The sequence below is a fragment of the Anomaloglossus baeobatrachus genome, chromosome 4 (assembly GCF_048569485.1).
Source record: "Anomaloglossus baeobatrachus isolate aAnoBae1 chromosome 4, aAnoBae1.hap1, whole genome shotgun sequence".
Lineage (NCBI taxonomy): Eukaryota > Metazoa > Chordata > Amphibia > Anura > Aromobatidae > Anomaloglossus > Anomaloglossus baeobatrachus.
Window position 1 is genome coordinate 171,687,578 of NC_134356.1, and position 26,134 is coordinate 171,713,711.

General features: G+C 44.6%; 1 protein-coding gene across 1 annotated transcript in view; it reads right to left on the bottom strand.

The window, feature by feature from the left end:
- Nucleotides 1–26,134, bottom strand: part of FGF1 (fibroblast growth factor 1) — a 58,314-nt gene that overhangs the window by 16,602 nt on the left and 15,578 nt on the right. The window contains 2 exon segments of the mRNA XM_075343407.1: nt 14,809–14,821; nt 14,928–14,989. Of these exon segments, the coding sequence (XP_075199522.1) occupies nt 14,809–14,821; nt 14,928–14,989 (75 nt within the window).

Genomic DNA, 26,134 nt, shown 5'->3' on the forward strand with positions numbered 1-26,134 from the left:
TTTTTTTACATTTTTTGTGCGTCTTCCTTCACTTTGCATACGGGGGGAGAGACAGAGACATATATCTCCTGCAAAAGATCAGGAATCGACAATTTATAAAAATCACGCAGAACCTAGGAAATACGTATAAGTCAAGTTGCATGAAAGTTTTTTTTTTTTTTGAATGAACTTAAAAGTTTTTACAAAGCTACAAGAAGTTAACTTTTGACGTATTTTTGAGCAAGAAAGATAAAGTCAGTCCATAAGAAGTATTGGACGTGCTGAACAAGGTGAATCAAGTCTTACAGGATCATCCATCAGATCATCTGATCATTTCAGGTAAGAAAATGGATTTTATCTCTTCATATGTTAAGCAAAGTAAACTTCAGTTCACTTATCCAGATATTTCTAATGTGGAAGAGATTTGGTTACGCTTTTATGAGGAGTGTGAACTTGAGAATTCACGTATAGAATGTGCAAGGTCTTTTAATAGAGAGAAACAGAAAATCAGAAATGTCTGTCATTTAGTCTATGATTTTCACAAGTTAATCGTAGAAAAGTGTAAAAATGGTGGAAATAGACAACCTGAATTGTCAGGAGAGTCAGTGACAGAGAAATCCAAAGACTGCTTAGACCCTGGAATGTCAGTCAGTGATATTGTGAATTCTGACTGTAATGTTGGCTGTAATTTTGTAAATCAGAATTTTGATAATGGCGGCAGACATGTGCTACGTAATCAAGGTCATTTTCAGCATACTGGGAAAGAAGCAGGAAATGACGTAGAGAAGCCAGGAGGGGGAGGAGCCAGAGTGGGAGACGTGCAGAAAGGACACGTGGAGAGAGAAAATGGCGACGATCAGTTTCTAAAAATAGAACAGACAAATTTAGGAATTAGACTTAGAAAGAGTCTATTGGACATATGCAAATTAATTCCCGCATATAATCCTAAAATACATGTTTGCAGAAATTCAGAGATATTTGAAAGTTCCGTTGAGAAGTTAAATTTAACCAATAGTGAGACGAATCAGTTATTCCGTATGTGGATACCTCAGCATTTCTTTAGACAATTGGCATTAAAAAAGTCTTCTGACAATGAGACATTGGATTGTTCAAATGATAACGATATCATAAGGCTGAAAAATCTCATCTTCTGTGCAAGGAATGAATCTGATCCTAATTATGAGATGTTGAAGGAATTACAAATTGAACAGAATGAGAGTACGTTCTCATTTATGTCCGTTTTTGAACGTTTGTATAGGGCAGTCATTCCAAATGTCAGATTGGATGGAATGATACGTTTATTCATCAAGAAATTTCATTTCCTTGATAATGCAGCCTGTGCAGTGGCATTAAATAAAAAGTCCCTATTCGAATGTACGACATTTATCGATTTTGTTAGAAAAAGTCAGTCAAAACAGAAATTAATTAGTTCTGAAAAACCAACATGAAAAGGGAGAGTTTTTGTGAAAAACCAACAGTGTCTCCCAGATCCAAATATTTCTGTGACAAGATGTATGAAATTCGCAGGAAATTTCATGTGAATTATAAGTCATACACCCCCCCTCTTTCCTTGTCACCTTCAATGAAAGAGAAAATTGTCACAAAATCTGATACCGATTATCTCAGACAAGCGATTTTTAAAAGCCCTGAAAGACAGAAACAGGTGTCTTGTGCAGATTCTCTCCCCTGGTCACTAGTGAAAGAAAAAAGGTCGTCCAGAGAATTTGACAGCCAGCGACAGCTGGGTGGTTTTTCAGAGAAAGACATTTTTTCTCATTTAAGGACAAAAATTGAGTTACAAAATAATTTCAATTCCAATATTCTGGAAATTACTGTAATAAATCGAATCTTGCAAAAATTGAGGTTTGGTCTTTAGCTGGATAAAAGGGGATTTCTGGATAAATTAATTTTGCTATTTGATAATCATAATTTTTCATATACAGTGAATATATATATATATATTAAAAGTAGTGATAGTAAATCAAGGTCATATTTTCATTTAGTCAAATGATAGTTTAATGTTATAAATTAAATAATTTGATCTCTGTATATGAATAATAATATTTAAAATAAAATAATAAGAGAAAGTAACAGATTCTAAGTGTTTCATTTTTATCATAAATATGATAATAATTTTATTCTTTTATTTCCCTCAGAATTTATCAGTAAAGCAGATTGATGAAGTATTAACTTTTTATTTACACATTTGTTCTTGTCCTCAATCAGGTAACATATATTTTATTGGGTAAGGTTAATCGCGAAAGCACGATTAATATTATTATTTTCTCAGGTACCAATTGCCAGAGTATTATTGCTTTAACGTTTCTTTTATGAATATATATATATCTTCTATAGAGTTATTAGAAATGTAATCTGAGCTTTGGAGTGTAGTAAAACTGCTTGCTGTTTTGGAATGGTGTTCTTTGCACGTATCAGAGCATGTGACTCGCCACTAAAGCTAATAATAAATGTCTGTCGGTTCCATGGTCAAATGTACAGTAGGTAATACATTGGAATTTGTTTTTTTTCGAGAAGTACTTCAAATTAGTAACATAATCTTTGAAATGCGCATAGAATAATTGGGTAAACAGGGATTTGTGTCCGTCAATGGTTTTATGTGAAAGTATATGTTACAGACCCATGACAGTCTTGTGTGCATAGATGTGTCTATGAATGATTGATTGTTTGAGCAGCTGCTAATGTCAATGTTGAGTACTTGGATGCAGAAAAAAAAAAAAAGGGAATTTTTGTTTTAACTTCGAGGTTATAATATATGTATGTATACTATTAGATAATAAGTTATAGTACATAAGTATAAATGAAGAAATTTATACCGGATATATATATCTTATTCTTAGACATATTTCTTTAATATAGAGATGTTAGGATCTTTTGTGTTAGTCACTTCTTTTACTGATACACAGATTGGTAATCATTTTTCTTTTCAAATATGGAAGTGATATTTATAATATGGTCTTGAAGATATACAACACAAATTTTAATTTAATTAAATCTAAACATATTAATTTTTATAATATCATATGTCATGATATTGAAAGGGGGAGGTTTGGTCTCAATCGCACATTTATATTTGATAAATATATGTGTTTAAAGGATACTTTAATAATTAATATTTCAAGTACAAAGGAAGAATTGGGAATAAAAAAAAATATATTTGAAGTATATCATAATGCATTTATATACTAAGAGAAGTGTATTATTTGTAAGGTTACATGACTTAATTATTTTTATAGGTTACTGATAGGTAGGGAAATCCTATAAGATACTGGTAACATTAAGGTTATGTATTTTTAAAGACATAGGTGTTATATACATAGAAGGCCTTATTTTTATTTCAATTTTATTTTTATTCCAATTTTCATTTTTTTCTTTTATTCCTATTTTTTTATATTAATTATTTTAATATTCACATTTTTAATCAAAATCTAAATTCTACAATTTTTATTTTTTCTTCAGATTTTAAATATCTCAATTGAGAAAACACTTCAATATTTAGTTCAGTAATATCTAATATAAGAATATTACTTTATTAAATATGAATCATATTAAAAGGGAAAAGTTCCACTTTTTTGGAAGAAAAGATACTTCCTTCATCATATATACAATTGTTTACTTTCTGGTAATACATTATTTTTATATTAGTATGTTAACACAATAAGGATGAAGTATTACTTATAGTTACACATTTCCTTATAGTAGGTTATTTAATAAATAATAGACAAATCAAATAAATTAAATTAGAGTAATAAAGATGGAAGATTAAGGTACATCTAGGTTTACCTTCCTATATTTACAAATAATATATATTATATTTTTAATCAATAATAATTTATAATGGGTATTATTGTGTTTTGATGATATCATCCAGTCTTTTTCAAAAGGTTATTTGCTTTGGTTTATAATTTTACAAATGATCTAACTAAAAAGCCACATTGTTGCCTTTCATATTTATAATATGATACATGTTATAGGTACACATTATATTGTTTCATATTTTATATTATATTTTGGTTACATTCAACACATTGCCACCTATGGGTTTGGAAGGGTAATACACCAATGAAAAAAAAAGGTCATTACAAGAGAATACTATTGTCTATACCATTATGCAGTATTTTATCATTCTGAGTATCATTTATATTAATACTTCTACGATAATAATAATGACATGGTATTATAGTATTAGAGTTATGGTACGCTGTGACATTTATTAGTGATAGTTATTGCCATATTTGGTATTTAGATTAGGGAATGAATCAGTCTTCAATCAAGATTATAGAAGATAAAAAGACTTTATAATTATCCTAAAGTTAAAAGGGATTCTGCAAAAAGGTCCAAAAGGTAACGTCTCAAATAAGACTGTGAAACATACAAAATACACTTACCGCGTTTGCACTTCAGAAACACAATAGTCCTATGATTCCAGGATGGACAATGACACATGGTCTGTGCATTAAGACCTCCCTAAAGTTACTAAGAAGAGCAATGACGTGTTAAAGTTAACCCCTGTCGTGCTGACCAAGAACGTCTTAACATCTGTTCTAGGATTTGACAACAGGCAGCATGAAGGATACAAGGTGACTAATGCAAATTACACTGCACAGACATCAAAGACTTTTGTTATTCTTCTACACTCTTGAACTGTGGTTTATCAACATTGGCTATGGACTTTGTAATAAAGAATAAGGTTTATGGACTTTGATCTAACAATGATAAACGCAATATGGGACTGTATAAATTGGTAACCATCCATTTTTATCAAAGGATTTATTTCTAAGAGACTGTGTTTATGCCGGATTACATCGGAGATAAGAAGACATCAACTCAGAGGACATCATATGGTGACCGGATTTGTTTTTGCATTTCTTTTTAGGTCTAGCGAAGTATAGTTATATATTTTTATATGATTGATCAGTCATGGCCTATCATAACATGAATCCACATTATTATATTATTGAACTTACAACATGAATAATGCAAATTAATTATTATTCATCATTATTATTGATATTAATATATCATCACCAAATAAGGAAAGAAGATTTGTTATTTTAATGATGTATTAATTAATTATCGGGGTTACTCCACCCGCTTCAAGGGGGGTTTGTAAAAACATTAAAATTAATACATCTAGTTATCAAATATTTCATAGTAAGGCTATGTGCGCACGTCGCGTAAAAACATGCAGTTACGCTGCGCTTTGTAGCGCAGCGTAACTGCATGCGTCCTGCATCCCCTGCACAGTCTATGGAGACTGTGCAGGGGCCGTGCGCACGTGGCGTTTAAGAGCGCAGCGCTTCGGCTACTGCCGAAGCGCTGCGCAAAAAGAAGTGACATGTCACTTCTTTCCTGCGCTTTGCCGGCAGCTCCTGCTCTGTCTATGGCAGGAGCTGCAGGCAGAGCGCATGGAATCGGCGCTCACTACGGACATTTCTGCAGCGATCTAAAGCGCACATGTGCTCTTCAGATCGCTGCAGAAATTTCTGCAGGGCTTGTACGCAACGTGCGCACATAGCCTAAGACATATAAGTTCACAGTTCTGTTTATGTTGAAGGGCATAGTATATTAATAAAGTTTTTATAAGGAATAAGTATTAAAATATCCATATTGAATATATATATATGCTGAGCATGGAAGGATATATATAAATCCTTCCAGAAGCTTCTGGTAGCTTCTAGAAGCTTATGTCATATGGAGCTATATTCAACTAAACACCCTATATGGACTGGACAGTTGTTATATAACACACGATGGAGGGGGCTATGGCTCGCTCCTCCACATTGCCTGCTGTCAGAAGACTCCTGTGCAAGATGAAGACACGTTGTCTGGCCTAAGAGATGACATTCCCTGCATTGCCATTCAGGACCCAAAGAAAGATGGGTAAAGACTTCCCATTGATCATTATGGACTAAATGAACTCTTTGTGTAAGCTATCAAAGTATATTATTTTTCCTTCCTGTAACTGAACCCTGGCAACCATTTTTAAATAGATAAAATACATTTATTTTTACATTTTTGAGGTCTTTTCATTCATGCGCCTTTACGTATTTGAAGAAAAATATATTTAAGAGTATATTTTTTTAACAGGGCTTCGCCCCATTTTTGTGTCCAGCCAGGTACAACTAGGCAGCTGGGGATTGGTGTTGTGAATGTTAGTTATGTTTTGGCTGCTGGGAGGCTCCCTCTGGTGGCCAGGAATGGTTTGGACTTGGAGCAGGTGTGTTGTGCAATGGGTGTTTCCTTTGCTAACTCTCTGCTTATTTAAATCCTGGTCTGATTGCAGTCTGTTGCCGGATGTCAGTTGTTCTTTGTATCTCCAGCCTGCTTCATCCTGCTCTACACCACATCTTCTCCAGATAAGTGCTTGCTCTTTATTTATTGTCTGGTTCTTTTGCTTATCTGGGTTTGTCATTTGCTGTGGTTGTTTTCAGTTTATTTGCTTGCAGGGATTTTCCCCCTCACTGGTTTGTTGGGGAACTCCCTGCAGTTCTGTGTGGAGTATAGCTCCTTTGGGTCCATGTGTTTGTGGCTTGTTGAATTTGTTATGATTCTTGTTTTCTGTTCATTGGTATGACAAGGGCACCTGGTATAGGACGGAGTTCAGATTGTGCAATCTGAGGGTATTTTTGTACTATCAGGAAGTTGGTATTTTGCAGGGTTTTTCTCTGGCCACCATCAGTCCCTTTCCTGTCCTTTCCTATTTTAGTCAGCGGGGGCCTCACCTTTTGCTAATCCTGTCATCTACCTGTGTATTGTGTTTTTCCTATATCACCGCAGTCTTTGAATGTGGGGAACTAGCTATTCTTGTCTATTTTCTAAGGCAGATAGTTATTCATCTTTCCTACCTTTAGGATAGTTAGTTCTCCGGCTGGGTTCGCGGTGCACAGGATGTTAGTTCACCCCTCGGCTACTTCTAGTTGTGATGGTTAGTAAGGGGATGGCGGCCAGATTAGTTGCCAATGCTCTTGTCACCTTTTGCCAGTGATTTGTGGTGGTCTTCCATGGTTCCGGATCATAACAGATTGGAATCCGCAGCACAGGTTGACCCGAGCTTTCTGGGCCCCTCTGCTGCGAATTGCAGTCTGCAGCCGCCCCAGAAAATGGCGCTTTCATAGAAGCGCCATCATCTGGCGCTGTGTCCAACTCTTCCAGCAGCCCTGAAGCCAAGTGGCTTGCTGGGTAATAATGTGTTCATACTAGCTTTGTTTTACTAGCTAGTATTAAGCCAGAGATTCTTAATGTCAGGCAAGTTTGACCCGGCCATTAAGACTCTCCAATAAAGGGTTAAAAAAAGACACCACACAGAGAATAAATACTTTAATAGAAATAAATACACAAACATACTTAGAGACGCCATGTTTATTACTCTCTCTCATCCCTCCACGATCCTGGTATTCTGTCTTCTTTCTCCTTCAACCCATGCAGCTCTGCTACATCAGACAGCACTGCATGGGAGGAAGAACGCTTCTGCTCCCGTGCAGTCTAATCACTCAGTGAGTGAGCAGAGGCTGCGGGCTGTAAGCGGTGACGTCACCGATGGCTGGCGGGTTGCTATAGCAACGGTGCTCTGATCACGTGATTCCCGATGCTGCAATTCACCGGCTGTGGCAGCCAGTCCTTGTATATGGGCTGACTCTTTAAAGAGCGCCCACATGCAGGAACGGGGAAGCAGACCATGTGCCAGAGCATCTCGCCGGTACACGGAGATGCTGGAATGAGCAACGCGTACCGGAGAGATGCACTGACAGGACCTAGCATGACGTCTAGCCATGTCACCAGTCTGTAACCACTGAGATAATATACATGTGACTGGTCACATGGCTATGACGACATCACGGAAGGTCCTATCATCAGTGCTGGTTACCGGGAGGATGCAGCGATTATCGGAAGGAAAAGCAGCGGGGACCTGTAAGTGTAATGGCACTGTTTATTAACTGTATGTGTACATGTATAATGTGTTTTTATGTGTTTGTGTTTGCCTCCCATTGTTTTCAATGGGGTTCGAATTGGTTCGTCGAACGTTCGATGAACTTGTCCTCCGTTCGACGAACCGAACTCGAACACTAGGGGGGTGGTTCATCTCTAGTGTATACTGCACACAGTCTTGACACACTGGTCATATTGTATACTGCACACGACACATGTACCGCCCCGCGAGCTCGACTGCGACCACCGAGCCGCTCGGATCCGTGCTCGTACGGTGAGTGGCTCAAGCTCCTCACGGACCCGGGGGTCATGTCGCTCTGCAAGGGGGTTGGCGATACACGCAGGGACTTCAGTGGGGAAGTTCTACGGCCGAGGCCGTGGTGGTTTGGAAGGGATGTAAGTTCGTGACGCCACCCACGGGTTGTGGTGAACAGAAGGACACAACCGCTGCTGTTTACTAGGCCTCCCGGGAATGGTGTTGCGCAGCTTGGTTTTGACCCCTCCGTGAATAGGGGAGTCATGGTCCCGGGGGCCCGAGTGGGTGCGGGCGTATGCTCATGCGATGCGGCGCGGTGCACGGCCCAAATACACTGGTGTACTCACTATGACACAATACATGGGAGTCTCTGGTAAACTAAACAGGATGATGAACGGGGCCCGCAGCCGGCTGCAGCTTCTTCCTTATCAGGTTGGTGGTTTCCGCCTTTCTCCTGCACCTCTTTGTATGAATATTTGACTCCTATGCCTAAGCAATGGTAGTCCGCTCCCCGGCTTGCTGGTTGTCGGAAGAGCCCTGTTTGCCCGCAGACGCTGGCCCTTTGGGTCTCTATGCCTTGGCGGTGGCTTTACGGTTGGGCTGTTGTCTTCTAACGGGTCTTGTGTGGGATAGGTCCTTAAGTCCAGTCCTCAATCAGTTGATTTGACTCGGCCCTGTCGATTCGGGGCTTCGTACTGTGTCTGAGTACCCCTCCTGGTGCTCCGGTTTCCAATCGGTTCCCCGGTTCGCTACCGGTGGGCCACTGCCCGACCCTGGTCCCTACGGTTCCACCGGCTGTAATCCCAGCTCCTGCAGGTGGCCACCTCCGTCTGCCTCCTTGCCAGAGGTGACTGGGCTCCGACCCAGCCACCTGAGTAGACTATTGGCAGGCCTGGTCACAGGTTTGCCCTTGAACTCGACTTCTCTTTTCCACTGTCCAGACTACTCTGCCCTAGAACTTGTCTTTTTCCCACCTCCTGGCCTGTGAACTCCTCGGTGGGCGGAGCCAACCGCCTGGCTCCGCCCCCCTGGTGTGGACAAAAAACCTTCTCACCACCCTCCAAGTTTGGCTGCTGTCACCTTTTTAGGGAGGGGGTGTGTGCGCATGGGACTACCTGGGACGACCTGACTAGTCCAGGGCGTCACATTTTCCCTTGGTTTAATGCAGACTGTCCGCGGGCTGCCCGTCCATCACCGGTTTATTTTGTTTTCTAAAATATAAAAACGGGAACACAGTACAAGTATACTAACGGTTGTACAAACTTCAAATATTAACTTTTCAGATCTTCCCTTACGGGAAGCACATACTTGAACGTTGCAAATGGTAAACGTTTATTAATAACGGGAAATGGGACCAGGTCCTTCAATCACCCACCCAAACAACCTGAACCTTGGGTGGCCTGCCAGTTCTCGGCCTTGTCTTTAGGTAAACGGGGCAAAAACAAAGTCCCAACAAGGATGGGCAGTATGGTCCCAACGGGGACTGTTCAACTTTGGCAACCGGCATCCGCTGCCTTTAACTTTCATTTTCTTCCTCCTCATACTTCTCCTCGACGGCAACCTCAGGGCTGTACGGTGAGGGGGGACTGGGAGCGCTCCGGGACATCCTGGCGTACCCTCCTTTTAATGCTGAGGGCAAACCAGCCCCTCTCCCCGCAATGCCGGGTGTAGGTCACGAGATCTCCTGGAACCAGATCCCGATCCGGATGGTCCAACGGGAGGTGTGAGTTGACATCCTGTCGGGAAACGAATACTTCGGCCTCCAGGCTTAAAAATTAACCCCCATCCACGCTGGGGGTCAAACCGGCGGACTTGGCCTTGGAAGGTCGGGCGGCGCACCCAGTAGGTGGCACTCCTCAGATTCTCCTTCTCCCAGATTGTGCGGGAAAGGATTTCTGCTTTCCTCCTCTCACAAGCCTCGATCTCCCGGCCCAGTTGGTTTGGCCGCCGCTCCCAATACGGGGCGTCTGCATTCCCGGGGTCTCTATGGTTGGGGGTCTGGCCCAGCTGGAGTTCCCCGGTGGCGGCCACGACCGTCACCCTCCGGGGGGAACCCCGCTGTGTCGCGGCCGGCTTTGCTGCCTTGCAGCGGCCTCCCCGCGGGACCTCAGCCAAGGCCCGAGACCCTGGAACGGCCTGTCTCACCTTCTTGGCCTTGTCCCGGGTAGCGCTCTCCTCTTCGGCCGGGCGCACTGCTGGGGCCGGGACCACATCAGGCACGGGCACCTTCCACAACTTAGTCTTCCTCGGGAGCGGAGGTAGTGCGGGCCGATCGGCTTGCTGTCCGCATGCTGCGGCCACAGGCGGCTCTTCCTGGGCATCTGGGACGGGCTCCGGAACTGGTGAAGGGGGTGGGGATCCGGGCGGAGAGGTAGCGGCGACTGCTACGGGCAGTGGGGGAGGCAGTATGGAGGGCAGGAGCAGACCGGGTCCCGCAGCCGCAGCGGCCGGTCCCTCTCAGACATAGGGGCGTGGGTCGCATACCCTTACCTCCAACACTGCCGCCACTTCAAATGCCCACAGGGCGGCGGCCATCCCCTCCATCTCGGCCGCCCATTGCTCCATAAGGTAGCATACCTGGGCCTGGAGACGGCAACACATCATGGCCGTCCGGGCTTCCACCCACGCCGCTGTTCCGGGCGCGGGCTCCGGGAATTCGGGCCTCTCAGACGGGGCGGACATGTTGCAACTTGTTTGTCCAGGAACCAGACTGGTGGCAGAGTCCTGGAGTTCCTGCCTTTTATCTCCTCAGTCACATGAGGCTGGATCTTCACCCGTCCCCCCCCTGGTCTTTTCGGGGCATGTCGCTTGCTTTTTGCACCGCACTGTTCTCGGGGGCGGGGTTTCGCCTTTCGCGCCCTTTCTGCTCGGAGAAGACGGCTCGGGCGGGAACTTTTCGCGCCCAAGATGGCGGATTCTGCAATTTTTCAGTGGGAAGCTGCTAACAACAATTTCAAGGCGCACTTCCACAGGTAAGTGGACGGTTATATCCTGTTCGCAGACGCCAGAAGGGTCGATGTGTACCGCCCCGCAGGCTCGGCTGCGACCACCGAGCCGCTCGGATCTGTGCTCATACGGTGGGTGGCTCGAGCTCCTCACGGACCCGGGGTCACGTCGCTCTGCAAGGGGGTTGGCGCTACACACAGGGACTTCAGCGGGGAAGTTCCACGGCCGGGGCCGCGGTGGTTTGTAAGGGATGTAAGTTCGTGACGCCACCCACGGGTTGTGGTGAATACATGGACACCACCGCTGCCGTTAACTAGGCCTCCCGGGGACGGTGTTGCACAGCTTGGTTTTGACCGCTCCGTGGGTAGGGGAGTGATGGTCCCGGGGGCCCGAGGGAGGTGCTGAGGCGGGGGAGCGAGTGCAGGCGTATGCTGGTGCGGTGCGGCATGGAGCGGTGCGCGGCCCGAAGGCACTGGTGTACTCCCTATGACACAATACACGGGAGTCTCTGGTAAACCAAACAGGACGATGAACGGGGCCCGCAGGTGGCTGCAGCTTCTCTCTTATCAGGTTGGTGGTTTCCACCTTTCTCCTGCACCTCTTTGTATGAATGTTTGACTCCTCTGCCTAAGCAACGGTAGTCCGCTCCCCGTCTTGCTGGTTGTCGGAAGAGCCCTGTTTGCCCACAGACGCTGGCCCTTTGGGTCTCTATGCCTTGGCGGTGGCTTTAGCCTGTATGGTTGGGCTGTTGTCTTCTAACGTGTGGGATAGGTCCTTAAGTCCAGTCCTCAATTAGTTGATTTGACTCAGCCCTGTCGATTCGGGGCTTCGTACTGGGTCTGAGTACCCCTCCTGGTACTCCTGTTTCCAATCGGTTCCCCGGTTCGGTACCGGTGGGCCACCCATCCCTACGGTTCCACTGGCTGTAATCCCAGCTCCTGCAGGTGGCCACCACCGTCTGCCTCCTTGCCAGAGGTGACAGGGCTCCGACCCAGCCACCTGAGTAGACTATTGGCAGGCCTGGTCACAGATCTGCCCTTGAACTCGACTTCTTTCCTCCACTGTCCAGACTACTCTGCACTAGAACTTGTGTCTTTTTCCCGCCTCCAGGCCTGTGAACTCCTTGGTGGGTGGAGCCAACCACCTAGCTCCGCCCCCCTGGTGTGGACATCAAACCTGGAGGGTGGTGACAAGGTTTTTTAAGTTTGGCTTTTGTAACCTTTTTAGGGAGGGGGTGTGTGCGCATGGGACTACCTGGGACGACCTGACTAGTCCAGGGCGTCACACACACATTGGCCATATACAGTACACATGCAAAGTTTATACTGTATACAGCACTCACACCACATACACAGCAGTCACACTCCGTATACAGAACTCACACACGCCGTATACAGCACTAACATGCTGTACAAGGCACTCACACCTGGTATACAGCATTCTCACACCCCGTATACAGCACACACACACCCGGTATACAGCACACACACACACCCACCCCATATACAGCACACACACGCCCCCTTATACAGCACACACACATGCCCGTATAGAGCACACACACGCGCCGTATACAGCACACATACGCGCCGTATACAGCACACATACGCGCCGTATACAGCACACCCACGCCCCGTATACAGCACACACACGCCTCGTATACAGCACACACATGCCCCGTATACAGCACACACGCCCCATATACAGCACACACACACCGTATACAGCACACACACGTCCCATATACAGCACACACACGTGCCGTATACAGCACACACGCCCCGTATACAGCACACATACACCCCGTATACAGCACACACATGCCCCAGTTACAGCACACAGACGCCTCGTATACAGCACACACACGTCCAGTATACAGCACACACACAACCAGTAAACAGCACACACACGCCCCATATACAGCACACACGCCCAGTATACAGCACACACATGCCCAGTATACAGCACAAACACGCCCCGTATACAGCACTAACTGGGTAATGTGTGGCCATTCAGATGTGTGGCCGCTGGTTTCTTGTCTTCTGTCTCCTCTGTGGTGCACACAGCCTGAGTGCACAGGACGGGAGGGTGAGAGGCTGAGCACATTGCACTATGCAGTCTCCAAAAGTGCCGTACAGGCCCCTCCCGATCTCACTGCTTCCAACTGCAATCTGATAGGAGATCGTGCAGGGGGGAGTTCTCCCCCCAGTGCTCTCTGCCGGCTGGTGCCATTGCACAGGTCGCACAAAGCTACCGCTGGCAATGCAGTTGATCACAGGGAGCCGCGCTCCACACATTCTCTGACTCGGCTGTCAGCTTGACTGCTGGACTCAGAGAATAGCGGCTCCCACTACAGAGGGCAGAAAACAGCCGCGGGGAAGACTCTCAGAGCTGCTGCATCAGGCAGCCTGTCAGCGCCCCCCTGACAGCTGCACCCGGGGCAGATGCCCCGCCAGCTAACCCCCTAGATACGCCTCTGGTTACAGTTTGATATTGATGGAAATAAGCATTTCCATATTTAAAGAGGATCAATCAGGAGTATTTTGCTATATGAAGTAAAGGCAGTGGCACTAGATGCTGAATCCAGGCATACCTGTTATAGAAAGATGTGATTATTGGTTGATTAAAAATCTTAAATCAAAGTTGTAGAAAAGCACTGTACTTTGTGTGCAACATGTGTGGGTCTTTGTCGGTTGGGTTCTCACTTTTATTCCGCCTCCTCCGGCATCCTCTTAAGGAGGAATAAAAGTGAGGACTTGGCCCACAAAGACCTGTCCATAATAATTAAAGTGCAGTGCTTTTCAACAACTTTCATTTAAGATATTTAATCAACCAATAATCACATCTTCCTATAACAGCTATGCCTAGATTCAGCATCTTACTGCCTGTGTGGCACTGCCTTTACTTCCTATAGAAAAATCTTGATGATTGCTCCACTTTAAGAATTAACCTGGAACACTTCTTTTTTTCAATGAAGCTATCCTAAAGGCTAGCTGATCAAACAGATTCACAAGCCCTCTTTGGAACTGTTCATAGATGAGGCCCTGAGTGAGGAGCCCTAAAATTAATGTCACTTCCCCTCTCAAGAATTCCCACGAAGAGCCAGAAAGAATAGATTAGATGAATTGCAGTGGAAATGTACAGTACTGTGCCAAATATTTAGGCAGGTTTAGAAATAGTACTGTAAAGTAAAAATGCTTTAAAAAAAAAACAAACAAAAAAAAAGAAGTAAATAGTTTATTTTTATCAATCAGAAAAATGTAAAGTGAATAAGAAAAATATCAATCTTAATCAAATCAATATTTGGTGTGACCACCCTTTGCATCTTTTGCCTTCCAACCAGCAAAAATTAACTATGGACACTTGCACGCAGTTATTGAAATAGCTCAGCAGTGAAGCTGTTCAAAACATCTTGGAGAACTAGCCACAGAATGTTTGTTGATATCATTTTGCAAAAATCTCTCTGTTGTCCCAGACACACTTGATGATGTAGATCAGGGCTTTGTCCCAGGTCTCCTAATTTTGCAGGTTTTGTTTCACACCTGAATACTTTTGCACAGTACTGTACATCTAGGTATCACTTTTTCAGATATTACCGAAATTACTGCTGATTGCTAGGTTTTAGAACTGATGGATACAATTATAGGGTTGCCAATAATTTAGCCGACTCCGATGGTTACCTTATAAGAATAACTTAATTTGAAGGTTAAAGTTCAAAGATTAAAAAAAGATTAAAAACTTACTCCGTCTCATAAGATAGGATTATAATGAAATAATTTTGCAGTTTATGATAACTTACTGTTCAGATCATCCTTGTCTCTTGTTCCATCTACTACTCCATCTGGGAGTATATGTGACACCCTGGCCTATCAGGTCGTCACAGGGTATTGTGCAATCTGCCCTTCAGCACAGTATCTGTGAAGCCCACCTGCAGTAGTCGCCCCAGGGACATCACTCCACCTTCACGGACGCCACAGGGTCTTCTTTTGGGTATATATGTCAACAGGTATGTCGGTTTTGTATATATGAGTCGTGACACCACTCACGGTTTGCGGTCAGGGATATGGGTGACCACCACTACAAATTTAACGAGCATCTGCGGCTTATGGAGTCTGCAGTTGGATGATATAGCCTCCCGTGAGTGAGGCCGGCCCCAGGGGCTCGGGTGTGTAGAACTACATGTTCCAGAATAACTCAGGCTCAGTCCGGAAAGTCTTCCAACTTGTTTTTACTCACTTTTGCAGTTATCGTGAGGTAACCTGGGCGATGCTGAGAAAAACAAAGTGGAACCAGGAACTCCTTCAGGCCGATCTGAGGGTAACCATTAACTCGCCTTCCTAGCACTTCTTTGTTCGGATAACCCCTGACTTGAAGTACCGTGGGGTCTATCCAGGCAGTCGCTACTGCCTTTTCTCCCTTTTTGGCCTGTTTGCCGGCAGCGTGGACCAGGTGAGATGACTTCAAGCTCTGTCTCCTTATGGGTCCCCGCGTTGCTGCTGAGGCTCGGACTCTGTATGTTTGGTGAGGTACCTCTAGTCCCCTCACCGGCAGGTTTAGCAGATCAATAAATGGACGTCTACTCTAGGGACCTGTTCCCCGTGCGTGCCTAGTCACCAACAGTCCACGTACTCGACTGCATTTCTCCAGGTGTCTTTCTGACTGACTAACTGATAACGTTCTCCCCCGCTAACGGCTACTTCACGTGCAGGGTCTGACTAGCGTGTGCGCGCGTCTGCGTCTCTTAGCAACCGCCGCTCACTGCTACCAGACTGGTTCGCTCCACTTTTTTCCTGACAGCCTCTGCAGCTTTAGCTCCCAGCCCCTCCGCTACACCCCTTGACAAGAATTGAAGGCTAGTCTCTTCTGGAGGCTACCCAAGGGTCCCATCTAATGGTGTGGGAGACCTTGTTGCTATGTGTCTGTGTGTACACACCTCATTCTGGCCTTTGGAATTACCTGGAAGTACTGTCCCAGCATGAGTGCAGTACTCAGTGGTGCCTGACCAGGTCAGGGGCGCCACCCTCCTTGGTTACGGATCCTGCTCCTTTGGTGTTGCTAACAGCTTAGCCAATCAAAATCCTAGGAACACTTCCCACTTTAACTTACCAGACACACCATTGGGGGGCCTGAAGGGAATAGGGCCGCCCACATGTGGGGTTGCTGAGGGGAGAGTGAGGAAAGTGACAGTTGAGCAGTGGAGTTGAGTTCAGACAGTGGAGAGAGAAGGAGGTGAAGTGACTTCCTGGGAGGGAGAGGTCACAGAGCAGGGCTCCTGAGTACTAGGTGGCAGACGTTGGTCTGGGCCTGGTAAGAGCTGGAACCCGGTCGCAGGGGACAGTGTCAAGGGGCACGGACTGCCGAGGATTGCAGCCGGCGGCCTTGAGCTGTCACCGATAGTCTGAATGATGATCTGGCTCACTGAGGGGTGCTCAGGGAAAAGAAGCAATATTTATAAAAAAGATCCCGGCACACAAAGGAAAAATATTTTTCAACAACTTGATTGTGATGAGACGTATACTTATTTGTATTATGACGTTTCGGCTATTTGCCTTCTTCAAATAACTGAACATCGGAAAAAGATATAAAGAAATATCAGTACCATAAATATAACCTTATTACAGTGCATATAAAGATCCAAAACAAATTGATTGAATAATACCTATTAGATATGAAGAAAAGCAAGGGTATATTTTCATGTGGAGGACATCAATGAACATTCTGTTAAAGATATCAAAAAGGGCCCATTATTAACGCAGGAAAGAAACAAAAAAATCAATAGGAATAACATGTACGCAAAAGAATCAATTTGTTTTGGATCTTTATATGCACTGTAATAAGGTTATATTTATGGTACTGATATTTCTTTATATCTTTTTCCTATGTTCAGTTATTTGAAGAAGGCAAATAGCCGAAACGTCATAATACAAATAAGTATACATTTCATCACAATCAAGTTGTTGAAAAATATTTTTCCTTTGTGTGCCGGGATCTTTTTTATAAATATTGCTTCTTTTCCCTGAGCACCCCTCAGTGAGCCAGATCATCATTCAGACTATTTAATATTTACCCTTTTTGGTCTTGAGCTCCTGACGTACCAACTGCCTATATATTTTGACCATGTCTTCCAATGTTTTTTCCTACAATGAAGAACAATCTTCTGTCATTCATTCCCGTGTAACTACCACGGGTCAATTCCTATTCATTCCCAGTGAGGAATCAAGAACAAAAGAGTATGAACGTGAATTGAAAAGACAAGTAGCCCTAGAGCTCCACCTCATTACCCTTGCCGAGTACTACAAGGTTAAAAGGATACCCCGAGGTTTACGTGTTTCCTTACGTCCAACCCTCTTCTCTGACAACCCCGAGTTCTGTACCACATTTGAACATATTCTTAATAAATGTTCATACGACCTCATGACCCTTACGATTGATTATCTACATAAGGAATTGGACACTATTTCCCAACAAGTCTCCACTATTGAGGAACAGTTGGCCAACCTTGTTTCCTCTGCTGACCTCCAAAATATGAAATCCAAAATGGAATCCACTATCCTTGAGTATAAAAAATCTCTTCAAGAACGAAAACGCAGTAAATTCGTACGAGATGAGGGTGATTACAAACGTGGTCAGGTATATAGGTGGCGATGCGGCGAACCTCCCTCACGCAGACGCCTCCCACCTGGGACCGAGTTTTCTTCATCTGCTAGCATTGGCAGTAAGACGGATTTCCATCAGGCATCTTTTTTAGGACAACGACGCGCAATTCCACAAAAATGACGAGGAGGGGACAGAGGAGAGTTCCAATCGGGAGACTGGATGACTACCAGATCTCAGGTAAGGCGGACCTCATTTTCAACATCTCCTCATACACCTTAGACCCTTTTGTAGAACCTGTGATTCGAGGGGGGATAACTTTTTGCCCAACCCCTCGTTTCGACTCTTTCACACTTGATCAAGAATTGAATACATTTTTCAGGTCAGTGAGACTTAAAGTCCATTTTCATCAGGTGTCTTCTGATCAGAGTTCTAGGGTGTCAGACACACAATTTTCTTTTAACAAACTTCAGTTGATCATGCCTAATAGCTTCATGCCTCCACGTACCTACCACCCTGCTGAAACCTTTGTTTCTCTTGTCAAAACAGACATTGATAAATTCATAGATACAGTTAAATATGGTGAATTGAGGGTTAAAAACAATTTGACCCCAGGGAAACCCAAGCATTACAGTCCCTAAAGAATAATTCATCCATAATAATCAAACCAGCGGACAAGGGCAGTTCTTTGGCGGTCATGGACAAGAGTTATTATATTTCTGAAATTCTGTCACAATTAGCTGACACATCTACATACCTACCAATATCCCGTGATCCTTCTAGTGACATCAAAAGAATTATTCAGGATATGATCCAACGTTTTTCCACCTCTGGAGTTATTGATTCTAAGCTGGCCACTTACTTAAATAAGACCAATCCAGTTATCCCGGTCTTATAAACATTACCAAAGGTACATAAAAACCTTTGGCGTACTCCTGGACGTCCAATTGTGGCATTGGATCGTATCCTGTCACCCATTGTAAATAAGACTCCTTCCTTTTTACGGGACACTGGTCACTTTTTGCAACAACTAAAATCTCTGAGTCCTTTCCCACCAAACTCGTTCCTTGTCACTCTTGATGTCAATTCCCTCTACACAAGTATTGACCACGATCTGGGCACACAAGCAGTTAGCTGGTTTTTGGACACTTATAGCGACTTCTCATCCACCCAAAAGGGGTTCTGTTTAGAACTATTGAATATCATTTTTCGAAAAAACTTTTTTCTTTTTCAGGACCAATTTTGTTTTCAAATTAAGGGTACTGCTATGGGTTCAAACGCTGGCCCCCCATATGCTAACATATATATGACGCATTTCGAGTCTATGTTTGTATATACCCATTCACTATTTCAAGACCATATAGCATTTTATAAACGTTACATTGACGACATTTTTATTATTTTCATGGGCCCCCCCTTCCCTCTTTGATGACTTTTTCAATTATATTAATACACGGGTGACAGGGCTATCATTCACTCAACATATTGACCCTTCAACTATTAATTTTTTGGCTACCCTCATTCATATTGACTATATGGGTAATATTGTTTCTGATCTGTATGTTAAACCTACCGATCGCAATAGTTTATTGCACTACACCAGTAGTCATCCTCCTCATCTGAAACATTCTTTACCCATTTCACAATACAAAAGGGTATCACGAATAGTTACTACTCATAATCAGCGTCTCCGTAGACACCAAGAAATGTCACATAAGTTCTTGCAACGGGGTTATCCTTTACCTGTTGTCAACTCTGCTCTACATTAAAGTCTTTATCCCTCTGGTAAAATTAAAAGAGAAGGACCTTTTGTAACTTTTTCCAACACGTTTCACCCCTACCATTCTATCATCAAAAAATTATACTGAAACACTGGCAAGTATTAAAGAGATCTTATTCTAATATATCCGAATTTTCTGTTGCACCTCTTTTTAGCTACAAGCGTTCTCCCAACCTTCGAAATCTTCTGGTGAGGGCAGATATTGGGTCATCAATCATTCGGTCTCGACAGACCTTCCTGTCTACTCCCAAACAAGGCAATTATCCCTGCCTCCATTGTCCCCATTGCTCAAATATCATTAAAGGTAGCCAATTCACCCATCCCCGCACTGGGAAGATCTTTCATATCAAGGATTTTTTTACCTGCAACACTTCATATGTGGTCTACCTTATTAAGTGCCCATGCGGTCTCGGATATGTTGGGGAGACTACCCAGCATATCCGGGACCGCATAGGGAAGCACAAATCCACCATCAGATGCAAGTTGACAATGTTACCTATTCCTCATCACTTTCTACAGTGTGGTCACACTATTTCCCAGCTCCGCTTTCAAGTTTTGGATCATGTTGTGGCAATGAGACGTGGGGGTGACAGGGTTAAGAAATTAAAAAATCGAGAGTCTTATTGGATCCACACGCTTAATACCCTGTCCCCACATGGTCTCAATAGGGAATATGAGTATTATTAATGGAGATTTGAGGTCCGCTTTATACTGTCTTTAGATATATTCTCTCTCACATTATATGCTTCACATACCTCCATTACACATAATTTTCCCATTACCTCCTCCACCTATTGATACTTTGCTAGGATAGTGCCGCTATCATCTTCAAGTGGTGCTATAAATAAGTTTTTCATATAGACATATATTGTTGTTATATCTAATCACCCGCCCTATATGTTGGCGTATAATCATAATTCGCTATGTTTACCCCTTTTCTTTTCCCTTCCTTCTCTCTATAGACTCGCTGATGTTTACCGCTGTTTCCATGGAGCTCCTGGTCTTCCAAACACTGTTTGTTCTGTTTTACTTACTTCCTTGTTTCACTGCGCATGCACATTATGCGTTCCGTCGTGCGGTCCACTATACAGGAAATCACTCATTAATAGAGTTGAGCGCGGTTCGCGGTTCGAGGTTCTCCAGTTGGTGGCTCGAGTGATTTTGGGGGCTGTTCTAGATCGAACTAGAACTCGAGCTTTTTGCTAAAGCTCGATAGTTCTAGATATGTTCGAGAACGGTTCTAGCAGCAAAAAGACCAGCTAATTACTAGCTGGCTTTCCGCTGTAATAGTGTAAGTCACTCTGTGACTCACACTATTATGAAATTTCAGTGTATAGTGTGCGGGAACAGCGCATTCAGATCACTGCTGTATGGATTTTTTTTCCTTGTCTTCCTTCCCTAAGAGCGCGCGTGTAGTGGGGCAGGCCAGCATGTCAGCCAATCCCAGACACACACACAGCTAAGTGGACTTTTAGTCAGAGAAGCAACGGCATGTGTGATAGGATGTCCATTGCACATGTCCCTGCATTATAAAAACGGACATTTTCCTCCAGCACGCCATTATCTGCCTTCTGCGTCCTTGGTGTCAGTCACCGCTGGCGCAGCTCCTATCTCCGATACTGCTGTGTACGCTCTATACACAGCGCTGTACAGAATAGGGATAGAAGTTTCTATCAGTCCTTTTAAGGGCTAATACCGGCAGGGTCAGAGCCATAGGTGAAAGGTCCGTGAAAACAGAGTTTAACAGCTACACAAGATACTGCGTCTATGTAGCTAAGGTCAGGGATTTCCTCGCTGCATTTCCCCATTAGGAGGGATAGAAAGGCAGGCTTCCTTTCCTCTACCTAGAGACCCACAACCCTGCCACTGTACCCTCCTGCCCTTTGCACACTCAAACTCATTGTTACTAAGCCATTATACTAGCAAACACTGAGTGAACTTAGTGTCATCCTAAACGTGGCTGTTGGACTTCTGTATTGTCCCACTAGTGCAAAAATATTTGCAGCACATCTGCCTGCATTGCACACTCAAGCTCATTGTTACTAAGCTATTATGCTAGCAATTTATTCTGCCAGTTTAAGGGCCGTAGTTGCATTGTCAGGGATAATTATTGTTGTTTATTCTGCTGTTAATAAAGCTAGACCACCGCTGCAATCTACAAATCTACAAATGCCCTCTCCGCCACCTCAACTACCACATCCAAAAAACACCAGTCCTCTGAGTTGTCATCCCAATCAAACTTGCTTTCTCCCAGCTCTGAAGTCTCCATCTGCCCTGCACAGTATGCTGGAACTGAGACGGGTGAGTCTGCAGAGCTGTTCAATCACACTATAGCCTGGGAATCAGAGATCTGCTCTCAAGGTACAGTGAGTACAGACCAGGAAATGGTCTGCAGTGATGCCCAGAACCTTTGTGACTCTGATTCAGGCCGTGAGGACCAAGTTTCTGAGCATAATGTTGACCCTTTTTCACAAACTGTAACACCTGTTGCTATAGACAATGAGGAACATACTGATGACGATGAGACGCAGATACCAGATTGGGATGACAACTTAAATATTCGGTCAGGGCAAGAAAAGGCTCGGTCTGAGGGTGAGGGGAGTGCAAACACAACAATTGATGAGGAAGTTCTAGATCCCACCTACTGTAAACCCACAGTCAGGCACTCGAGGAGGTCAACAGAGGCGGTGGAGGAGGATGCAACCGACGACGAAGTTACCTTGCGCCTTCCTGGACAGAGTCGGAGCACTAGTAGCACGTCTACAACTGCATCCTCAGCCACCACTCTGCCTCTGAGCACTAGTCGGGGGGGCTCAGCAGGTCGCATGCCCTCTAAGCCTTGCCTAGCCTGGTCCTTTTTTGACATAGCAAAAGATCGCTCAAATTATGTGATCTGTAAAATTTGTCGTGATTCTGTTAGTAGAGGGCAAAACCTCAGCAGTTTGACAACTTCTTCCATGAATCGTCACATGAATAAATATCATATGTCCCAGTGGGAAGCTCACCGTGCTGCAATGCGGCCTAGCGGAGCGAACCATCCACCGCCTGCCCCTTCCAGTGCATCCGCGCGCTCTTCATCTTCTAGGACTGTGGGGACAGCTGTTACACCTGGTTTTCCACGCACAACTTCCACCACTGTAATAGCAACAGGCAGTTTGCTTGGTAGGTCGTCAGTTGGTTTGGAAGGGGAAACAAGTGCGTGTGTACAGCTCTCTCAGACATCGATAGCACCAACGTTGGATGAAGGCAACATCATGTCTCCGCCTGCACTTTCCTCACAAACCTGCATTTTTCCAGGGACACCCTACTCAACACCGTCTACGCACAGCAGCCAGATCTCTGTCCCTCAGATGTGGACAAATAAAAGGCCATTTCCTGCGACCCATGACAAAGCTAAGAGGTTGACTTTATCCGTCTGTAAGCTCTTGGCTACCGAAATGCTGCCTTTCCGCCTGGTGGACACACAGGATTTTAGAGACCTTATGTCTGTCGCTGTGCCCCAGTACCAGATGCCCAGTCGCCACTACTTCTCTAAGAAAGGTGAAAAACAAGGAGAACAAAGCTGAGTGTAATGCAAAATAACAATGTTTATTATACAAAAGGACTGGCACAAAGGAGATTCAGCAGCGAAATCAGAGGCATGTGTATAACAGGTAGTATATGGACACGTATAGCATACATGTACAGTGTCAATTAGCAACTGTGAAATGACAAAATAAACATGGAGTGCTATGGAAATTCATCTCAATGAGGCAGATATGTAATGACAACCAATATAAAGAGGTGGGCACAAAAGTCATAGCATATGCACAAAATAGATGCCCCACACTCAGTATGTGTCAGACACATCCCATAATATACATAGCACAGATGGTAAATAGAATGTTTATGTATAAGAGAATTGCATCATATAGCACAGATTGCAGACACACTGACCAGCAGGTCAGACATGAAAGTAAAGGACAAGGGGCAGCAATAACCTAAGATAGGGAAGGCATACCCATGGTCCAGACACAGCCTGTGAGCAGCAGCATAGAGGTCCCCCTGGAGAAGACCCCGACGCATACGTTTCACGATCCTATACTGTTATGATCATTTCATCAGGGGGATGACAACGCTGTGAGCAAACCATGCTTTTAAACATGGCGCCTAACCTCCCTGGCCACTCCCCCATCGACGCCAGCACAGCCACACCATAGGTATTCCGGGCTCCGGAATCCCCAGCAATCAACGCCCATCAATACAGTATGCACATGCGCGGGAATGGGGACGCGTCACCCACACCCGCGCTTGCGCAGGAGCGATTCAAGATGCCGAGGAGACCGGAAAGATAAACCCGGAGGCGTAGCTGTGAGGCGCAGAGGAGGGAGGGACGAGGGAGGTGGCATGAAACATACACAGACGCGATCACACAGACAGAGGAAGGATGTAAAATACAAAGGATCTTCAGTCTTTATAGGTCCCAGTCCGTGATCGCAGTCATGTAATGGATAAGTAAGTAAATGCCATGCGGAAGAATTCAGCGTTCCTTAAGAAGTGCCAGGAAAGAATTTTTACTGTAATTAAAAACAAAATTTCTATAATTAAAACAAGGCACTAAAACCAGGGAAACAAGAGGAAGACAGTGATGATCACAAAAATGATGCAAAGCTAAGATGTTCATTTAACCCCTTAGGGGACAATGTCCCCAAAGTATAAATCCAGCGGGTTTCACGTTGGGCTAAAATTTTCCATATATTCCCACCTCTTGCGCCTCCATGAATGACATCAATGCCCCTAACTAGTAGGGATCTTGAATCACAATCATGGAACGCACGAAAATGACGTGGAAGGGTCTTTAAGCTGGAAGTGTTGACCACCGTCCGGGCCGCAGCAATGTCCCTCACATGTTCCCTCACGCGTTTACGTAATTCTCTGCTGGTAAGACCGACATATATCATGCGGCAGCTGCACGTAGCATAATAAATCACATTGCAGGTGCCGCATGATACATAATGCTGAATGTCATAACTGCGGTCCCCATCAGCAGAAGTGAAGGACGACGTGCGGAGGACATTGCTGCAGGCCAGACAGTGGCCGCAAGGAAAACAGCCCCTAAGGGGACTACCAAGGTCCAGGAAAGTACTGGGCTGGCGTTGAATGTAATGACTCCAGACAAGAATGTCACGTGACCTACGAGGTGTCATAAGGGGGTTATTGGACAATAGATTCCGAAGGGTGGGATCAGATAGAAGAACCCCCCAATGCCTGCTCAAAATGGACCGCATGCTATTCCACTCATGGTTATAAGTGGAGATAAACCGAATTGAACCTAAATCAGAGGAGCTGCCAGACTTAGCCGCGCCACCATAAAGCAAGGTAGAACGAGGGGTATGTTTGGCCCGTAAATAAGCTCTTTTGATGCTCCTATTACTATAGCCCCCTCTTGGAAACGAATGGTAAGGTCCGCCGCTTGCTCCTCAAACTTAATGTCAGAGGAGCAAATGCGCTTCATGCGCAAGAATTGACCTGTCGAGATGGCCCGAATGGTAGACTGATCATGGGACGACGAGGCATGCAGCAAAGAGTTAACCGAAGTCTTTTTGCGGAAAACATCCGTCTGGATAACCCGATTGCCATCAATTTCAATGTCAATATCAAGAAAATCCAGACGCCTTGCATCACTCTTGTGGGTTAACCTGATATTAAAAGGATTCATGCCTAGTCGACCCATGAACTCGTCAAGTTGCTACGCCTTGCCCGCCCACAAAATAAACAAATCATCTATATATCGCAACCAGCACTGCAAATGAGCATCGGCCGGCTGGCCCCCGTCACATAGCAAACCCCTCTCCCAGTACCCCAGGAAGAGGTTTGCGTACGAAGGCGCGCAGGCCGCGCCCATGGCAGTGCCGCGTTGCTGCAAATAATATATATCTTTAAACAAGAAAAAGTTGTGGGTAAGGACAAAACGGAGCAACTCAAGGATTAAGTCACACATCGGGCCATCCCGACCGGAATCCAACAAAAAATGCTTGGTAGCCTCAAGTCCATCCTCATGGCGAATGCAGGTGTAGAGGGACTCAACATCTGCAGTGACAAGCAGTGTCTCCTCATCCACAGAGATGCCATCTATCCTCCTGAGAACGTCTGTCGTGTCACGGACATATGAGGGTAGTGTTTCAACTAGCGGTTTTAAATAATAGTCAATAAATTGACATACTGGCTCACATAATCCCTCAATGCCGGACACAATGGGACGACCAGGAGGACAGAGGGCATCTTTGTGGATTTTTGGCAGTAAATAAAAAGTGGATATTTTTGGAAAACGTACTGTGAGTCCCTCTACAACCTGCTTACTGATAATACCATCATCACATGCTCTGCCGAGGATAGACTGGAGTTGAGCGGAAAAAGTTTGAGCGGGGCTATAGTGGAGACGGTGATAGGTAGCTTTACCACGTAGCTGGCGAAGTGCCTCCCTCTCGTACATGATAGTGGGCCAGATCATGATGTTTCCCCCCTTGTCCGCAGGCTTGATAACAATGTCGTCCAACTTGTCCAGGGACTCGATCGCCAGTCTATCCTTATATGTTAGATTGTCATAACGACGTTTCCTGGACAGTTTTTCAAAATCGCTGACGACAAGTTTG